Raw genomic sequence first — 12,784 nt, 5'->3', positions numbered from 1 at the left:
AATGCTCCAGTCTAGGTTTAAATTCACCAGTCATTCCCCACTCTTCAACCCTGGTCCCCTGACCTCCCCCCCAGGAGGCTCTGTACCCATGATGCCGGGCCAGGCCAGGTCTTCGTTGTCGTCCCTCTCGTGTCCAGGCGCCAGATGGTTGAAGCGGTCCAGGTGCTCCAGCAGCCCAGTCAGCAGAGGGATGGAGCCGGTCTCCTGCATCAGGCCGGGGTCCATGGTCAGCAGCAACACGATGGACACCACCAGCTCAGGGAGGAGAACACCTTCAGGCCACGAGGAAAAACAGGACCTCTGTTACCCCGTTGGGTAGAAATATAACATTCTCACATCATACCACCTCAAAAACAGGTACGACTCAGGGTTGGTGAATTACATCATACCACCTCAAAAACAGGTACGACTCAGGGTTGGTCAATTCAGAAAGTAAATTGGAAGGAATTGGAAGTTCAGTTTCAGTCCTAAATTGATCCGAACCCTGGTCTGAGTACAGCCTGGCAGACTTAGATTAACCAGAGCACTACTAACCAGTGAGGTCACCCTCGATGACCCGAGACACTTCATTGAAGTGTCTGTGTCCGGTGAAGGCTATGCTGGTAGCCACAGGGAGGATGTCTCCAATGTGAGTACACAGTAGGGCGATGTACTTCTTCAACAGGGACCCCACACCCAGCAGCTCTGGACCTGCAGGAAGGAAATATGGACAATAAATATCGATAATCTGGAGGCGAACGAAACCTACACCTGTTTAGCTCGCGGAGTAGAACACTAGAAAAATATAAAGAGAGAGCATCACTCTAGGGGCTCAGGTGAAGTCATTTAAAAACCTATGAACCAACGTTTGGACAGACAAGATGTCTTTATCAGGGTATAATGATAAACACGACGAGTCACGAGTTTATACCGTGTCAAAGGATACACTCACGGGTGTCTGTAATCATGGCCGGGGGAAACCTGATATCATTGGTTGACTTACAGATATTAAAAACATGAATGGATAACAGCAGCATCATTAAATAGTACCCACAAACCACCAGTCTCAACGTCAACAGTGAAGAGGTGACTCTAAGGTGCTGGCCTTCTTGGCAGTTTGTTGAGACTGGTGTTTTGCGGGTACTATTTAATGAAGCTGCCAGTTGAGGACTTGTGAGGCGTCTGTTTCTCAAACTAGACACTCTGTTGTACTTGTCCTCTTGCTCAGTTGTGCAAAGAAGACCAGTTTTATTAGTTCTTTAAATCAGAACAACCGTTATCAGATGTGCTAACATAAGGATTTTCTAATGATCAATTAGCCTTTTCAAATTATAAACTTGGATTAGCTAACACAACATGCATAATGAGGACTCACAGTATCTGTTAAACCTGCATAATGAGGACTCACAGTATCTGTTAAACCTGCATAATGAGGACTCACAGTATCTGTTAAACCTGCATAATGAGGACTCACAGTATCTGTTAAACCTGCATAATGAGGACTCACAGTATCTGTTAAACCTGCATAATGAGGACTCACAGTATCTTTTAAACCTGCATAATGAGGACTCACAGTATCTGTTAAACCTGAATAATGAGGACTCACAGTATCTGTTAAACCTGCATAATGAGGACTCACAGTATCTGTTAAACCTGCATAATGAGGACTCACAGTATCTTTTAAACCTGCATAATGAGGACTCACAGTATCTGTTAAACCTGCATAATGAGGACTCACTGTATCTGTTAAACCTGCATAATGAGGACTCACAGTATCTGTTAAACCTGCATAATGAGGACTCACTGTATCTGTTAAACCTGCATAATGAGGACTCACAGTATCTGTTAAACCTGCATAATGAGGACTCACTGTGTCTGTTAAACCTGCATAATGAGGACTCACTGTATCTGTTAAACCTGCATAATGAGGACTCACTGTGTCTGTTAAACCTGCATAATGAGGACTCACAGTATCTGTTAAACCTGCATAATGAGGACTCACAGTATCTGTTAAACCTGCATAATGAGGACTCACAGTATCTGTTAAACCTGAATAATGAGGACTCACAGTATCTGTTAAACCTGCATAATGAGGACTCACTGTATCTGTTAAACCTGAATAATGAGGACTCACAGTATCTGTTAAACCTGCATAATGAGGACTCACAGTATCTGTTAAACCTGCATAATGAGGACTCACAGTATCTGTTAAACCTGCATAATGAGGACTCACAGTATCTGTTAAACCTGCATAATGAGGACTCACAGTATCTGTTAAACCTGCATAATGAGGACTCACAGTATCTGTTAAACATGAATAATGAGGACTCTCTTACAGACGGTTCAGCAGTAAACCTGTCCTACTGGGTCTCACGTTGCATCTCTTACAGACGGTTCAGCAGTAAACCTGTCCTACTGGGTCTCACGTTGCATCTCTTACAGACGGTTCAGCAGTAAACCTGTCCTACTGGGTCACATCACATGGTACATCTCTTACAGACGGTTCAGCAGTAAACCTGTCCTACTGGGTCACATGGTACATCCCTTACAGACGGTTCAGCAGTAAACCTGTCCTACTGGGTCTCACGTTGCATCTCTTACAGACGGTTCAGCAGTAAACCTGTCCTACTGGGTCTCACGTTGCATCTCTTACAGACGGTTCAGCAGTAAACCTGTCCTACTGGGTCACATCACATGGTACATCTCTTACAGACGGTTCAGCAGTAAACCTGTCCTACTGGGTCACATGGTACATATCTTACAGACGGTTCAGCAGTAAACCTGTCCTACTGGGTCTCACGTTGCATCTCTTACAGACGGTTCAGCAGTAAACCTGTCCTACTGGGTCACATGGTACATCTCTTACAGACGGTTCAGCAGTAAACCTGTCCTACTGGGTCACATGGTACATCTCTTACAGACGGTTCAGAGTAAACCTGTCCTACTGGGTCTCACGTTGCATCTCTTACAGGCGGTTCAGCAGTAAACCTGTCCTACTGGGTCTCACGTTGCATCCCTTACAGACGGTTCAGCAGTAATTTAATCAATTTAGAATTCAGACTTCCTCTCAATGTCTTCCCCCAGGCCTTTCTAGCCTATTATCTAGGTAGGCTACAACACAGCAAACAATGTGTTTTGTGATAAATCCACTGTGATTTACATTTTGTAGGGAAAAACTAAAAAGGGTTTTCGGTTAGGAATTTTTCTTAAAATTAAGGATACAAATTTAGTTAAAACGCTTAAACGTTCAAACCCCGAAGGAGGACTGTGATGACTCACTGTATCCGTTGGTGTTTTCGGTGCCGTTGACCCCCAGGTAGAGTTTGCTGACCAGCAGCCTCTGGAAGCGCAGCAACAGGTCGAGGGAGGCCGAGCGTTCTTTACTGCCGTGCTCCGTGTCGACCCCGCTAGACATCCTCCGGGCCACGTCCTTCAGTCTAACGATGGTCTGAGAGGCGATGTTCCTGAGGGATCAGAACAATACCTTCATTGTGGACAATATTCAACACATTTGGCGAGATGTAAAACCCCACAAGGAGACTACTATACACCCATAAAGAATACCAGATCTTCTGGTAAAATAACAGGTTTTGTTCCTCAATTACAGGCCTGCTGGTGCTTCTAAAGGGATCGATGGAAGTGGGGTCCTTGTCAGGGTAAGCATTATTATTTATTTATCTGTAATTTTACCAGGTAAGTTGACTGAGAACACGTTCTCATTTGCAGCAACCACCTGGGGAATAGTTACAGGGGAGAGGAGGGGGATGAATGAGCCAATTGTAAACTGGGGATTATTAGGTGACCGTGACGGTTTGAGGGCCAGATTGGGTATTTAGCCAGGACACCGGGGGTTAACACCCCTACTCTTACGATAAGTGCCATGGGATCTTTAGTGACCACAGAGAGTCAGGACACCGGGGTTAACACCCCTACTCTTACGATAAGTGCCATGGGATCTTTAATGACCTCAGAGAGTCAGGACACCCGTTTAACGTCCCATCCAAAAGACGGCACCCAACACAGTGTCCCCAATCACTGCCCTGGGACATTGGGATATTTTTTAAACCAGAGGAAAGAGTGCCTCCTACTGGTCCTCCAACACCACTTCCAGCAGCATCTGGTCTCCCATCCAGGGACTGACCAGGACCAACCCTGCTTAGCTTCAGAAGCAAGACAGCAGTGGTATGCAGGGCGGTATGCAGGGCGGTATGCAGGGCGGTATGCAGGGTGGTATGCAGGGCGGTATGCAGGGCGGTATGCTGCTGGTTTTTGATTCTGATCCTTCCCCAAAAATAAATGTACAGCTCAGTCCAGTGTTAACTGCCCACCTCAGTAGCTGCTGTACGAGCTGGACCAGAGGAAGGCTCTGCTTCCCAGCAGACTCGTATATCCCGGTGTTGATGAGGTCTTTGTCCAGGGTGGTGCGGCAGCGCAGCATGGTGGAGGCATTGGCCTCCTGCTCATCGACCTCCTTCTCTTTCTGGGCCTCCTTCTTTGCCTCTATGTCCTAGTGGACAACGGATCATTAGAATTTAACCGACTTGGATTTGTCACCAAAAACACACACGGAGACAAAAATAAACACATAAAAATGCATAGAATTTGTAAGACTGTTGTACAATTGGAGAGGAAAGAGATTTTAATGTATAATCAGGTCTAAAATGATTGGCGCCCTTTTGATGAAGTAGAATTGATTTTATAGTGTTCTTTTTGCTCATCTTTATCAAGCCAATCATATCGGTAATCATCACTACGTGTCGGTGAATAAATTAAATGTGGTGCCGCAAGTAGGAATTAAATCCTTGAAAGTGACAACTTTTCCATAATTGAATCATATGTACATTTTTGTTGGCATTGCATGAACTTACTGTACAGTGACTGATTCACACCCATTTAGTTGTGTTTACAGACAGAAATTTACATTAATTCAATTTAGATTGTGTCACTGGCCCACCCACACACACACACACACACACACACACACACACACACACACACAAATAACCCATAACATCAAAGTGGAATTATGTTTTTAGAGATTATTACAAATTAATAAAAAATGTAAAGCTGAAATGTGTTGAGTCACTAAGTATTCAACTCCTTTGTTATGGCAAGTCTACACTGGAGTTGTTACCAAGACAACATTGAAGGTTCCTGAGTGGCCCAGTTAGTTTGGACCGGACTTGAACATGTCTGTCTAGCCATGATCAACAAACAACTTGACAGAGCTTGAAGAATTAATAAAATAAAATGTGCAAATATTGTACAATCCTGGTGTGTGAAGCCCTATTCCCTACATAGTGCACTACGTTTGACCAGAGCCCTAGGGACCGTGGTGAAAAGTAGGGCACTAAATAGGAAACAATTTGGGACTGAAGCCCAGGTTTCCCAGTGACAAACAGCTGTCTGTGACCAACCTGTAGCTCAGCTGTGATGGCAGCATTGAGAGCAGACTCCAGCCCTCCGTCCGCCATCAGACTGCTGACCAACAGGTCGATCATGAAGCGACGTCCAGGACTAACGCTCATCTCGTTACCAGATGCTGAGGACAGAGAGAGACAGAAACCACTGAGCAACTCAAAACACACTAAAATACTGAGGACAGAGAGGGACAGAAACCACTGAGCAACTCAAAACACACTAAAATACTGAGGACAGAGAGGGACAGAAACCACTGAGCAACTCAAAACACACTAAAATACTGAGGACAGAGAGGGACAGAAACCACTGAGCAACTCAAAACACACTAAAATACTGAGGACAGAGAGAGAAAAACCACTGAGCAACTCAAAACACACTAAAATGCTGAGGACAGAGAGAGAAAAGCCACTGAGCCACTCAAAACACACTAAAATGCTGAGGACAGAGAGAGAAAAACCACTGAGCAACTCAAAACACACTAAAATACTGAGGACAGAGAGAGAAAAACCACTGAGCAACTCAAAACACACTAAAATACTGAGGACAGAGAGGGACAGAAACCACTGAGCCACTCAAAACACACTAAAATACTGAGGACAGAGAGAGAAAACCACTGAGCCACTCAAAACACACTAAAATACTGAGGACAGAGAGGGACAGAAACCACTGAGCAACTCAAAACACACTAAAATACTGAGGACAGAGAGAGACAGAAACCACTGAGCCACTCAAAACACACTAAAATACTGAGGACAGAGAGGGACAGAAACCACTGAGCCACTCAAAACACACTAAAATACTGAGGACAGAGAGAGACAGAAACCACTGAGCAACTCAAAACACACTAAAATACTGAGGACAGAGAGGGACAGAAACCACTGAGCAACTCAAAACACACTAAAATACTGAGGACAGAGAGGGACAGAAACCACTGAGCAACTCAAAACACACTAAAATACTGAGGACAGAGAGAGACAGAAACCACTGAGCCACTCAAAACACACTAAAATACTGAGGACAGAGAGGGACAGAAACCACTGAGCCACTCAAAACACACTAAAATACTGAGGACAGAGAGGGACAGAAACCACTGAGCAACTCAAAACACACTAAAATACAACTCTTCACTCCAGCAACAACTGTTTTCTGCTTACCTCACTAGACAATTCAAGGTTGTGGGTTTAATTCCCTCATGGATCATACACATACCAAAACATGCACTGTACATTAAGTTGCTTCAGATAATAGTGTCTGCTAAGAGGCAAACTGACCTGTGTTGGGTAGTAGTGAGGACAGAGCCCTGGCCCTCTCCTCTGCAGTAGGGAGCAGCACTGACCAACCACTCTGTAGCACGGCCTGGGCAGCTGCCTGGACGGTGTTGAGGACTCCCGCGTTGGAGGCTAGCGTCACCACGGTCTGCTTCAGGTTGTTGAGCAGCCCGCTGCCCAGGCCCAGACCCAACTCCTCAGGGTCCATCTGGTTACTGATGGCTGCATGGAGCTACAGACAAGACATAAAACATCACACTACACATTCTCCAGTTTGGAGAAAAAACATTTGAAACACTTTTTGAAAGACTATTTTCATATCAGACACATCAAGTCATCCAGGACAATCTATAAATAATCTCATAGTGTAGTGTTTTAGAACAGCAGACTGTGAAAAGCCTCCTTACCTGTAGCCTGAGCAGGTTAAGGGAGGCAACCACCATGCACTCCTTCTCCTGCGGCGGGGGCCAATCAGAAGAGCCGTCCATGCCCTCGCTCACCTGCCGCAAGAGCAGATCCAGCTGCTCAAAGGTCACAGGGCACACGTCCACTACGAAGGGAACGCGCTGCCCCACAGACCACTCTGAACAGGACGACCACGCAAAGCTCTATGGACACAAGATCAGCAGAAAACAGACAGGGGTCAGTGTCAACCATTAGAACAATGGCCAGATAATAGAAGGGCCCCGCGCTGCCCCAGACCAGGAGGGCCCCGCGCTGCCCCACAGACCAGGAGGGCCCCGCGCTGCCCCACAGACCAGGAGGGCCCCGCGCTGCCCCACAGACCAGGAGGGCCCCGCCCCACAGACCAGGAGGGCCCCGCGCTGCCCCACAGACCAGGAGGGCCCCGCGCTGCCCCACAGACCAGGAGGGCCCCGCGCTGCCCCACAGACCAGGAGGGCCCCGCGCTGCCCCACAGACCAGGAGGGCCCCGCGCTGCCCCACAGACCAGGAGGGCCCCGCGCTGCCCCACAGACCAGGAGGGCCCCGCGCTGCCCCACAGACCAGGAGGGCCCTGCGCTGCCCCACAGACCAGGAGGACCCTGCGCTGCCTCACAGACCAGGAGGGCCCTGCGCTGCCCCACAGACCAGGAGGGCCCTGCGCTGCCCCACAGACCAGGAGGGCCCTGCGCTGCCCCACAGACCAGGAGGACCCTGCGCTGCCCCACAGACCAGGAGGACCCTGCGCTGCCTCACAGACCAGGAGGACCCTGCGCTGCCCCACAGACCAGGAGGACGTGAGGAATCGAAGACAAATAAAGAAAGAGCTTATCCCTGGATCCCAAATCAACCCCAACACCCATGTGTAGACCTGAGCAGATCTCCCTGTAATCTGTGTTTTCTTTCTGCATCCTTTTATAGCCCTCTTTCCCTTTAACTCTGTTCTTCAGAATCTATAGGTTTCTGCTCTGAGATGTCTACCTCAGACCTGAACCCACCTGCTGTCCTCCATGGGTTCCTGCCATGCTCTGAGATGTCTACCGTATCTACCGAGATCTCCACCCCACACGCCAGGACCGAGATCTCCACCCCACACGCCAGGACCGAGATCTCCACCCCACACGCCAGGACCGAGATCTCCACCCCACACGCCAGGACCGAGATCTCCACCCCACACGCCAGGACCGAGATCTCCACCCCACACGCCAGGACCGAGATCTCCACCCCACACGCCAGGACCGAGATCTCCACCCCACACACCAGGACCTAGATCTCCACCCCACACACCAGGACCGAGATCTCCACCCCACACGCCAGGACCTAGATCTCCACCCCACACACCAGGACCGAGATCTCCACCCCACACACCAGGACCGAGATCTCCACCCCACACACCAGGACCTAGATCTCCACCCCACACACCAGGACCGAGATCTCCACCCCACACACCAGGACCTAGATCTCCACCCCACACACCAGAACCAAGATGTTTTTTAAATCACCCATACCCTACTTCTGTCAAGACTGTCCCCCTCTCATGTATACTTTACTTATCATTCATACTTCTGTTCTCTCAACAAACTTGTATTTTATTATGTGTTGATGTTAGCCTATATATCTGATGTGGGTAAATTAAATCAACAAGTTCATATGACAGTTCATGTTGTTTCTTTTTAAAATCACAACTTGCATCCCTCCACAGCCTCAAGAGGATCTAGAAACATACTCTCTCTTGATTACAAACGAATGTTGATCCGTGATCTATATTACGGACTGGATCACTGAAAATGCTACTTCTACATTACCGTGGAGTTAACCAATAAAATGGTCTGATGTGGACATCATTTCTTTCTTTCAGGATATGAATAAAGAGTATCTCACTACAAATAGATGACAATAGAAAGTTATCAACAACAAAAAAAAAATCAATAAGATCTTGCTATCGAAAACTACCCGTCTATTTGTTGAATAATCCCCCTGATGAACTCTTTAGTCATATCCCAGTTTAACCTATTTACTTATGGCCTTGCCTGCAACTAGCGACCTGTTACAATTATATGAAAATAAAGAATAAAAAGGGCCTATTTATATAATGAATATGAATTCGGAGGGCAGAAATTATTAAATATTAAAGCATTAGAATTCTCACTAAAGGCTTCAGTCATACTAAAGTTATACTTAAATCCAAACTGGTTCTGTAGTCAATTAGTAAGAATGTCTCATCCTATATTCAGGAAGGGCCTTTTCCCCTTTATTCAGATTACAACCTCTCCCTTTAATCAGATTACAACCTCTCCCTTTAATCAGATTACAACCTCTCCCTTTAATCAGATTACAACCTCTCCCTCTATTCAGATTTCAACCTCTCCCTCTATTCAGATTTCAACCTCTCCCTCTATTCAGATTTCAACCTCTCCCTTTAGGTTATTTGAAAAGGAAACCATCTCCCAAATGTCACTATTTTTAAAACAAGTCAGACATTTTCTGGGGGTATTCAGATTTCAACGTGTCCCCTATTCAGATTTCAACCCCCCTCTATCAACAACCTCTCCCTCTATTCAGATTTCAACCTCTCCCTTTAGGTTATTTGAAAAGGAAACCCCACCACCCATCAACGCGCACCCCCCCATCAACGCCCCCCACCAACCCGCGCCCCCATCAACACCCCCATTAACCCGCGCCCCCCCCCATCAACGCGCGGCCCCGTCCCCCATCAAATGTTATCCTTTGTAGTTTCTATATGCCTTATACCGAACCATGACATTATTCCCCTGGTGAAAGACATCTGAACTCTCACCTGTCCTGGCCCACAGGAGATGCCCACTATGTGTTTGGAGTTGAGGCCTGGCAGAGCCTTGGGCTGCTTCTTGTTGGAGAACAAAGTATCAAAGTGCTGTAGCTTGTCGTTGCTGCCCCAGCTGTGGACCTCTCCTTCATCAGTCAGCGCCAGACAGTGAGTGGAGCCGACCGCGATGTCCACCACTTTCTTCCCTAGAGGTAGAGGACAAAGAGACAGGGGCAATAAGAGTCCATGACTCCTTTAAAACGGGACAGTGGGATGGAAGTTCGTAGGTTTTACAGAAATCCAGAAAAACACTAGCTTATTCTATGTAGAAAAACACAAGTGTATGCCAATGTACATAAACAACTAGCCTGTCATGTCAAAGTGTAGCTGTCCAGTCTAATGCTGACATGAGAGCCGCCTGAAAATGTAGCCAAACTTAAATTAGATTTTTTATTACATACACTGTACACACCCAAAAGTATGTGGTCACGCTTTCAAATGAGTGGATTCGGCCATTTCAGCCACACCCATTACTGACAGGTGCATGAATTCAAGCACAGAGCCAAGCAATCTCCATAGACAAACATTGGCAGTAGAATGACCTTACTGAAGAGCTCAGTGACTTTGAATGTGGCACCGTCATAGGATGCCATCTTTCCAACAAGTCAGTTGGTAAAATTTCTGCCCTGCTAGAGCTGCCCTGCTAGAGCTGCCCTGCTAGAGCTGCCCTGCTAGAGCTGCCCTGCTAGAGCTGCCCTGCTAGAGCTGCCCCGCTAGAGCTGCCCCGCTAGAGCTGCCCTGCTGCTCGAGCCGCCCTGCTAGAGCCGCTGCCTGCTAGCCGCCCCGCTAGAGCCGCCCCGCTAGAGCCGCCCTCGCCGCCCTGCTCGAGCCGCCCCGCCCTGCTCGAGAGCCGCCCCGCTAGAGCCGCCCTGCTAGAGCCGCCCCGCTAGAGCCGCCCCGCTAGAGCTGCCCCGCTAGAGCCGCCCCGCTAGAGCTGCCCTGCTGCCCCGGTGCTGTAAAGTGGAAACGTCTAGAAGCAACAACAGCTCAGTCGCAAAGTGGTAGGCCACACAACCTCACAGAACGGGACCCCTGAGTGGTAGGCCACACAACCTCACAGAACGGGACCTCCGAGTGGTAGGCCACACAACCTCACAGAACGGGACCACCGAGTGGTAGGCTACACAACCTCACAGAACAGAACCACCGAGTGGTAGGCCACACAACCTCACAGAACGGGACCCCGAGTGGTAGGCCACACAACCTCACAGAACGGGACCCCCGAGTGGTAGGCCACACAACCTCACAGAACGGGACCTCCGAGTGGTAGGCCACACAACCTCACAGAACGGGACCCCGAGTGGTAGGCCACACAACCTCACAGAACGGGACCTACGAGTGGTAGGCCACACAACCTCACAGAACGGGACCCCGAGTGGTAGGCCACACAACCTCACAGAACGGGACCCCCGAGTGGTAGGCCACACAACCTCACAGAACGGGACCTCCGAGTGGTAGGCCACACAACCTCACAGAACGGGACCCCCGAGTGGTAGGCCACACAACCTCACAGAACGGGACCTCCGAGAACACAACCTCACAGGGGTAGGCCACACAACCTCACAGAACGGGACCCCAGAGTGGTAGGCCACACAACCTCACAGAACGGGACCCCAGAGTGGTAGGCCACACAACCTCACAGAACGGGACCCCGAGTGGTAGGCCACACAACCTGGTGGTAGGCCACACAACCTCACAGAACGGGACCGCCCACACAACCTCACAGAGTGGTAGGCCACACAACCTCACAGAACGGGACCTCCGAGTGGTAGGCCACACAACCTCACAGAACGGGACCTCCGAGTGGTAGGCCACACAACCTCACAGAACGGGACCTCCGAGTGGTAGGCCACACAACCTCACAGAACGGGACCTCCGAGTGGTAGGCCACACAACCTCACAGAACGGGACCTCCGAGTGGTAGGCCACACAACCTCACAGAAGGGGACCTCCGAGTGGTAGGCCACACAACCTCACAGAACGGGACCTCCGAGTGGTAGGCCACACAACCTCACAGAAGGGACCTCCAGAACGAGTGGTAGGCCACACAACCTCACAGAAGGGACCTCCGAGTGGTAGGCCACACAACCTCACAGAACGGGACCGCCGAGTGGTAGGCCACACAACCTCACAGAACGGGACCGAACCGAGTGGTAGGCCACACAACCTCACAGAACGGGACCCCGAGTGGTAGGCCACACAACCTCACAGAACGGGACCTCCGAGTGGTAGGCCACACAACCTCACAGAACGGGACCTCCGAGTGGTAGGCCACACAACCTCACAGAACGGGACCCCGAGTGGTAGGCCACACAACCTCACAGAACGGGACCTCCGAGTGGTAGGCCACACAACCTCACAGAACGGGACCTCCGAGTGGTAGGCCACACAACCTCACAGAACGGGACCTCCGAGTGGTAGGCCACACAACCTCACAGAACGGGACCTCCGAGTGGTAGGCCACACAACCTCACAGAACGGGACCTCCGAGTGGTAGGCCACACAACCTCACAGAACGGGACCTCCGAGTGGTAGGCCACACAACCTCACAGAAGGGGACCTCCGAGTGGTAGGCCACACAACCTCACAGAACAGACCCACCGAGTGGTAGGCTACACAACCTCACAGAACCGCCGAGTGGTAGGCCACACAACCTCACAGAACAGAACCGCCGAGTGGTAGGCCACACAACCTCACAGAACAGAACCGCCGAGTGGTAGGCTACACAACCTCACAGAACCGCCGAGTGGTAGGCCACACAACCTCACAGAACGGGACCTCCGAGTGGTAGGCTACACAACCTCACAGAACGGGACCCCGAGTGGTAGGC

The 12,784-nt window shown here is 49.5% G+C and overlaps 1 protein-coding gene across 1 annotated transcript in view; it reads right to left on the bottom strand.

Annotated features, from left to right (window-relative positions):
• Nucleotides 1-12,784, bottom strand: part of LOC118396067 (E3 ubiquitin-protein ligase HERC2-like) — a 270,532-nt gene that overhangs the window by 196,530 nt on the left and 61,218 nt on the right. The window contains 8 exon segments of the mRNA XM_052525726.1: nucleotides 87-272; nucleotides 535-690; nucleotides 3,259-3,443; nucleotides 4,308-4,486; nucleotides 5,397-5,521; nucleotides 6,672-6,900; nucleotides 7,076-7,276; nucleotides 9,907-10,100. Of these exon segments, the coding sequence (XP_052381686.1) occupies nucleotides 87-272; nucleotides 535-690; nucleotides 3,259-3,443; nucleotides 4,308-4,486; nucleotides 5,397-5,521; nucleotides 6,672-6,900; nucleotides 7,076-7,276; nucleotides 9,907-10,100 (1,455 nt within the window).

This window comes from Oncorhynchus keta, chromosome 1 (assembly GCF_023373465.1).
Source record: "Oncorhynchus keta strain PuntledgeMale-10-30-2019 chromosome 1, Oket_V2, whole genome shotgun sequence".
Lineage (NCBI taxonomy): Eukaryota > Metazoa > Chordata > Actinopteri > Salmoniformes > Salmonidae > Oncorhynchus > Oncorhynchus keta.
Note: the sequence above shows the minus strand (reverse complement) of the source record. Positions and strands in the feature narration are given on the sequence as shown.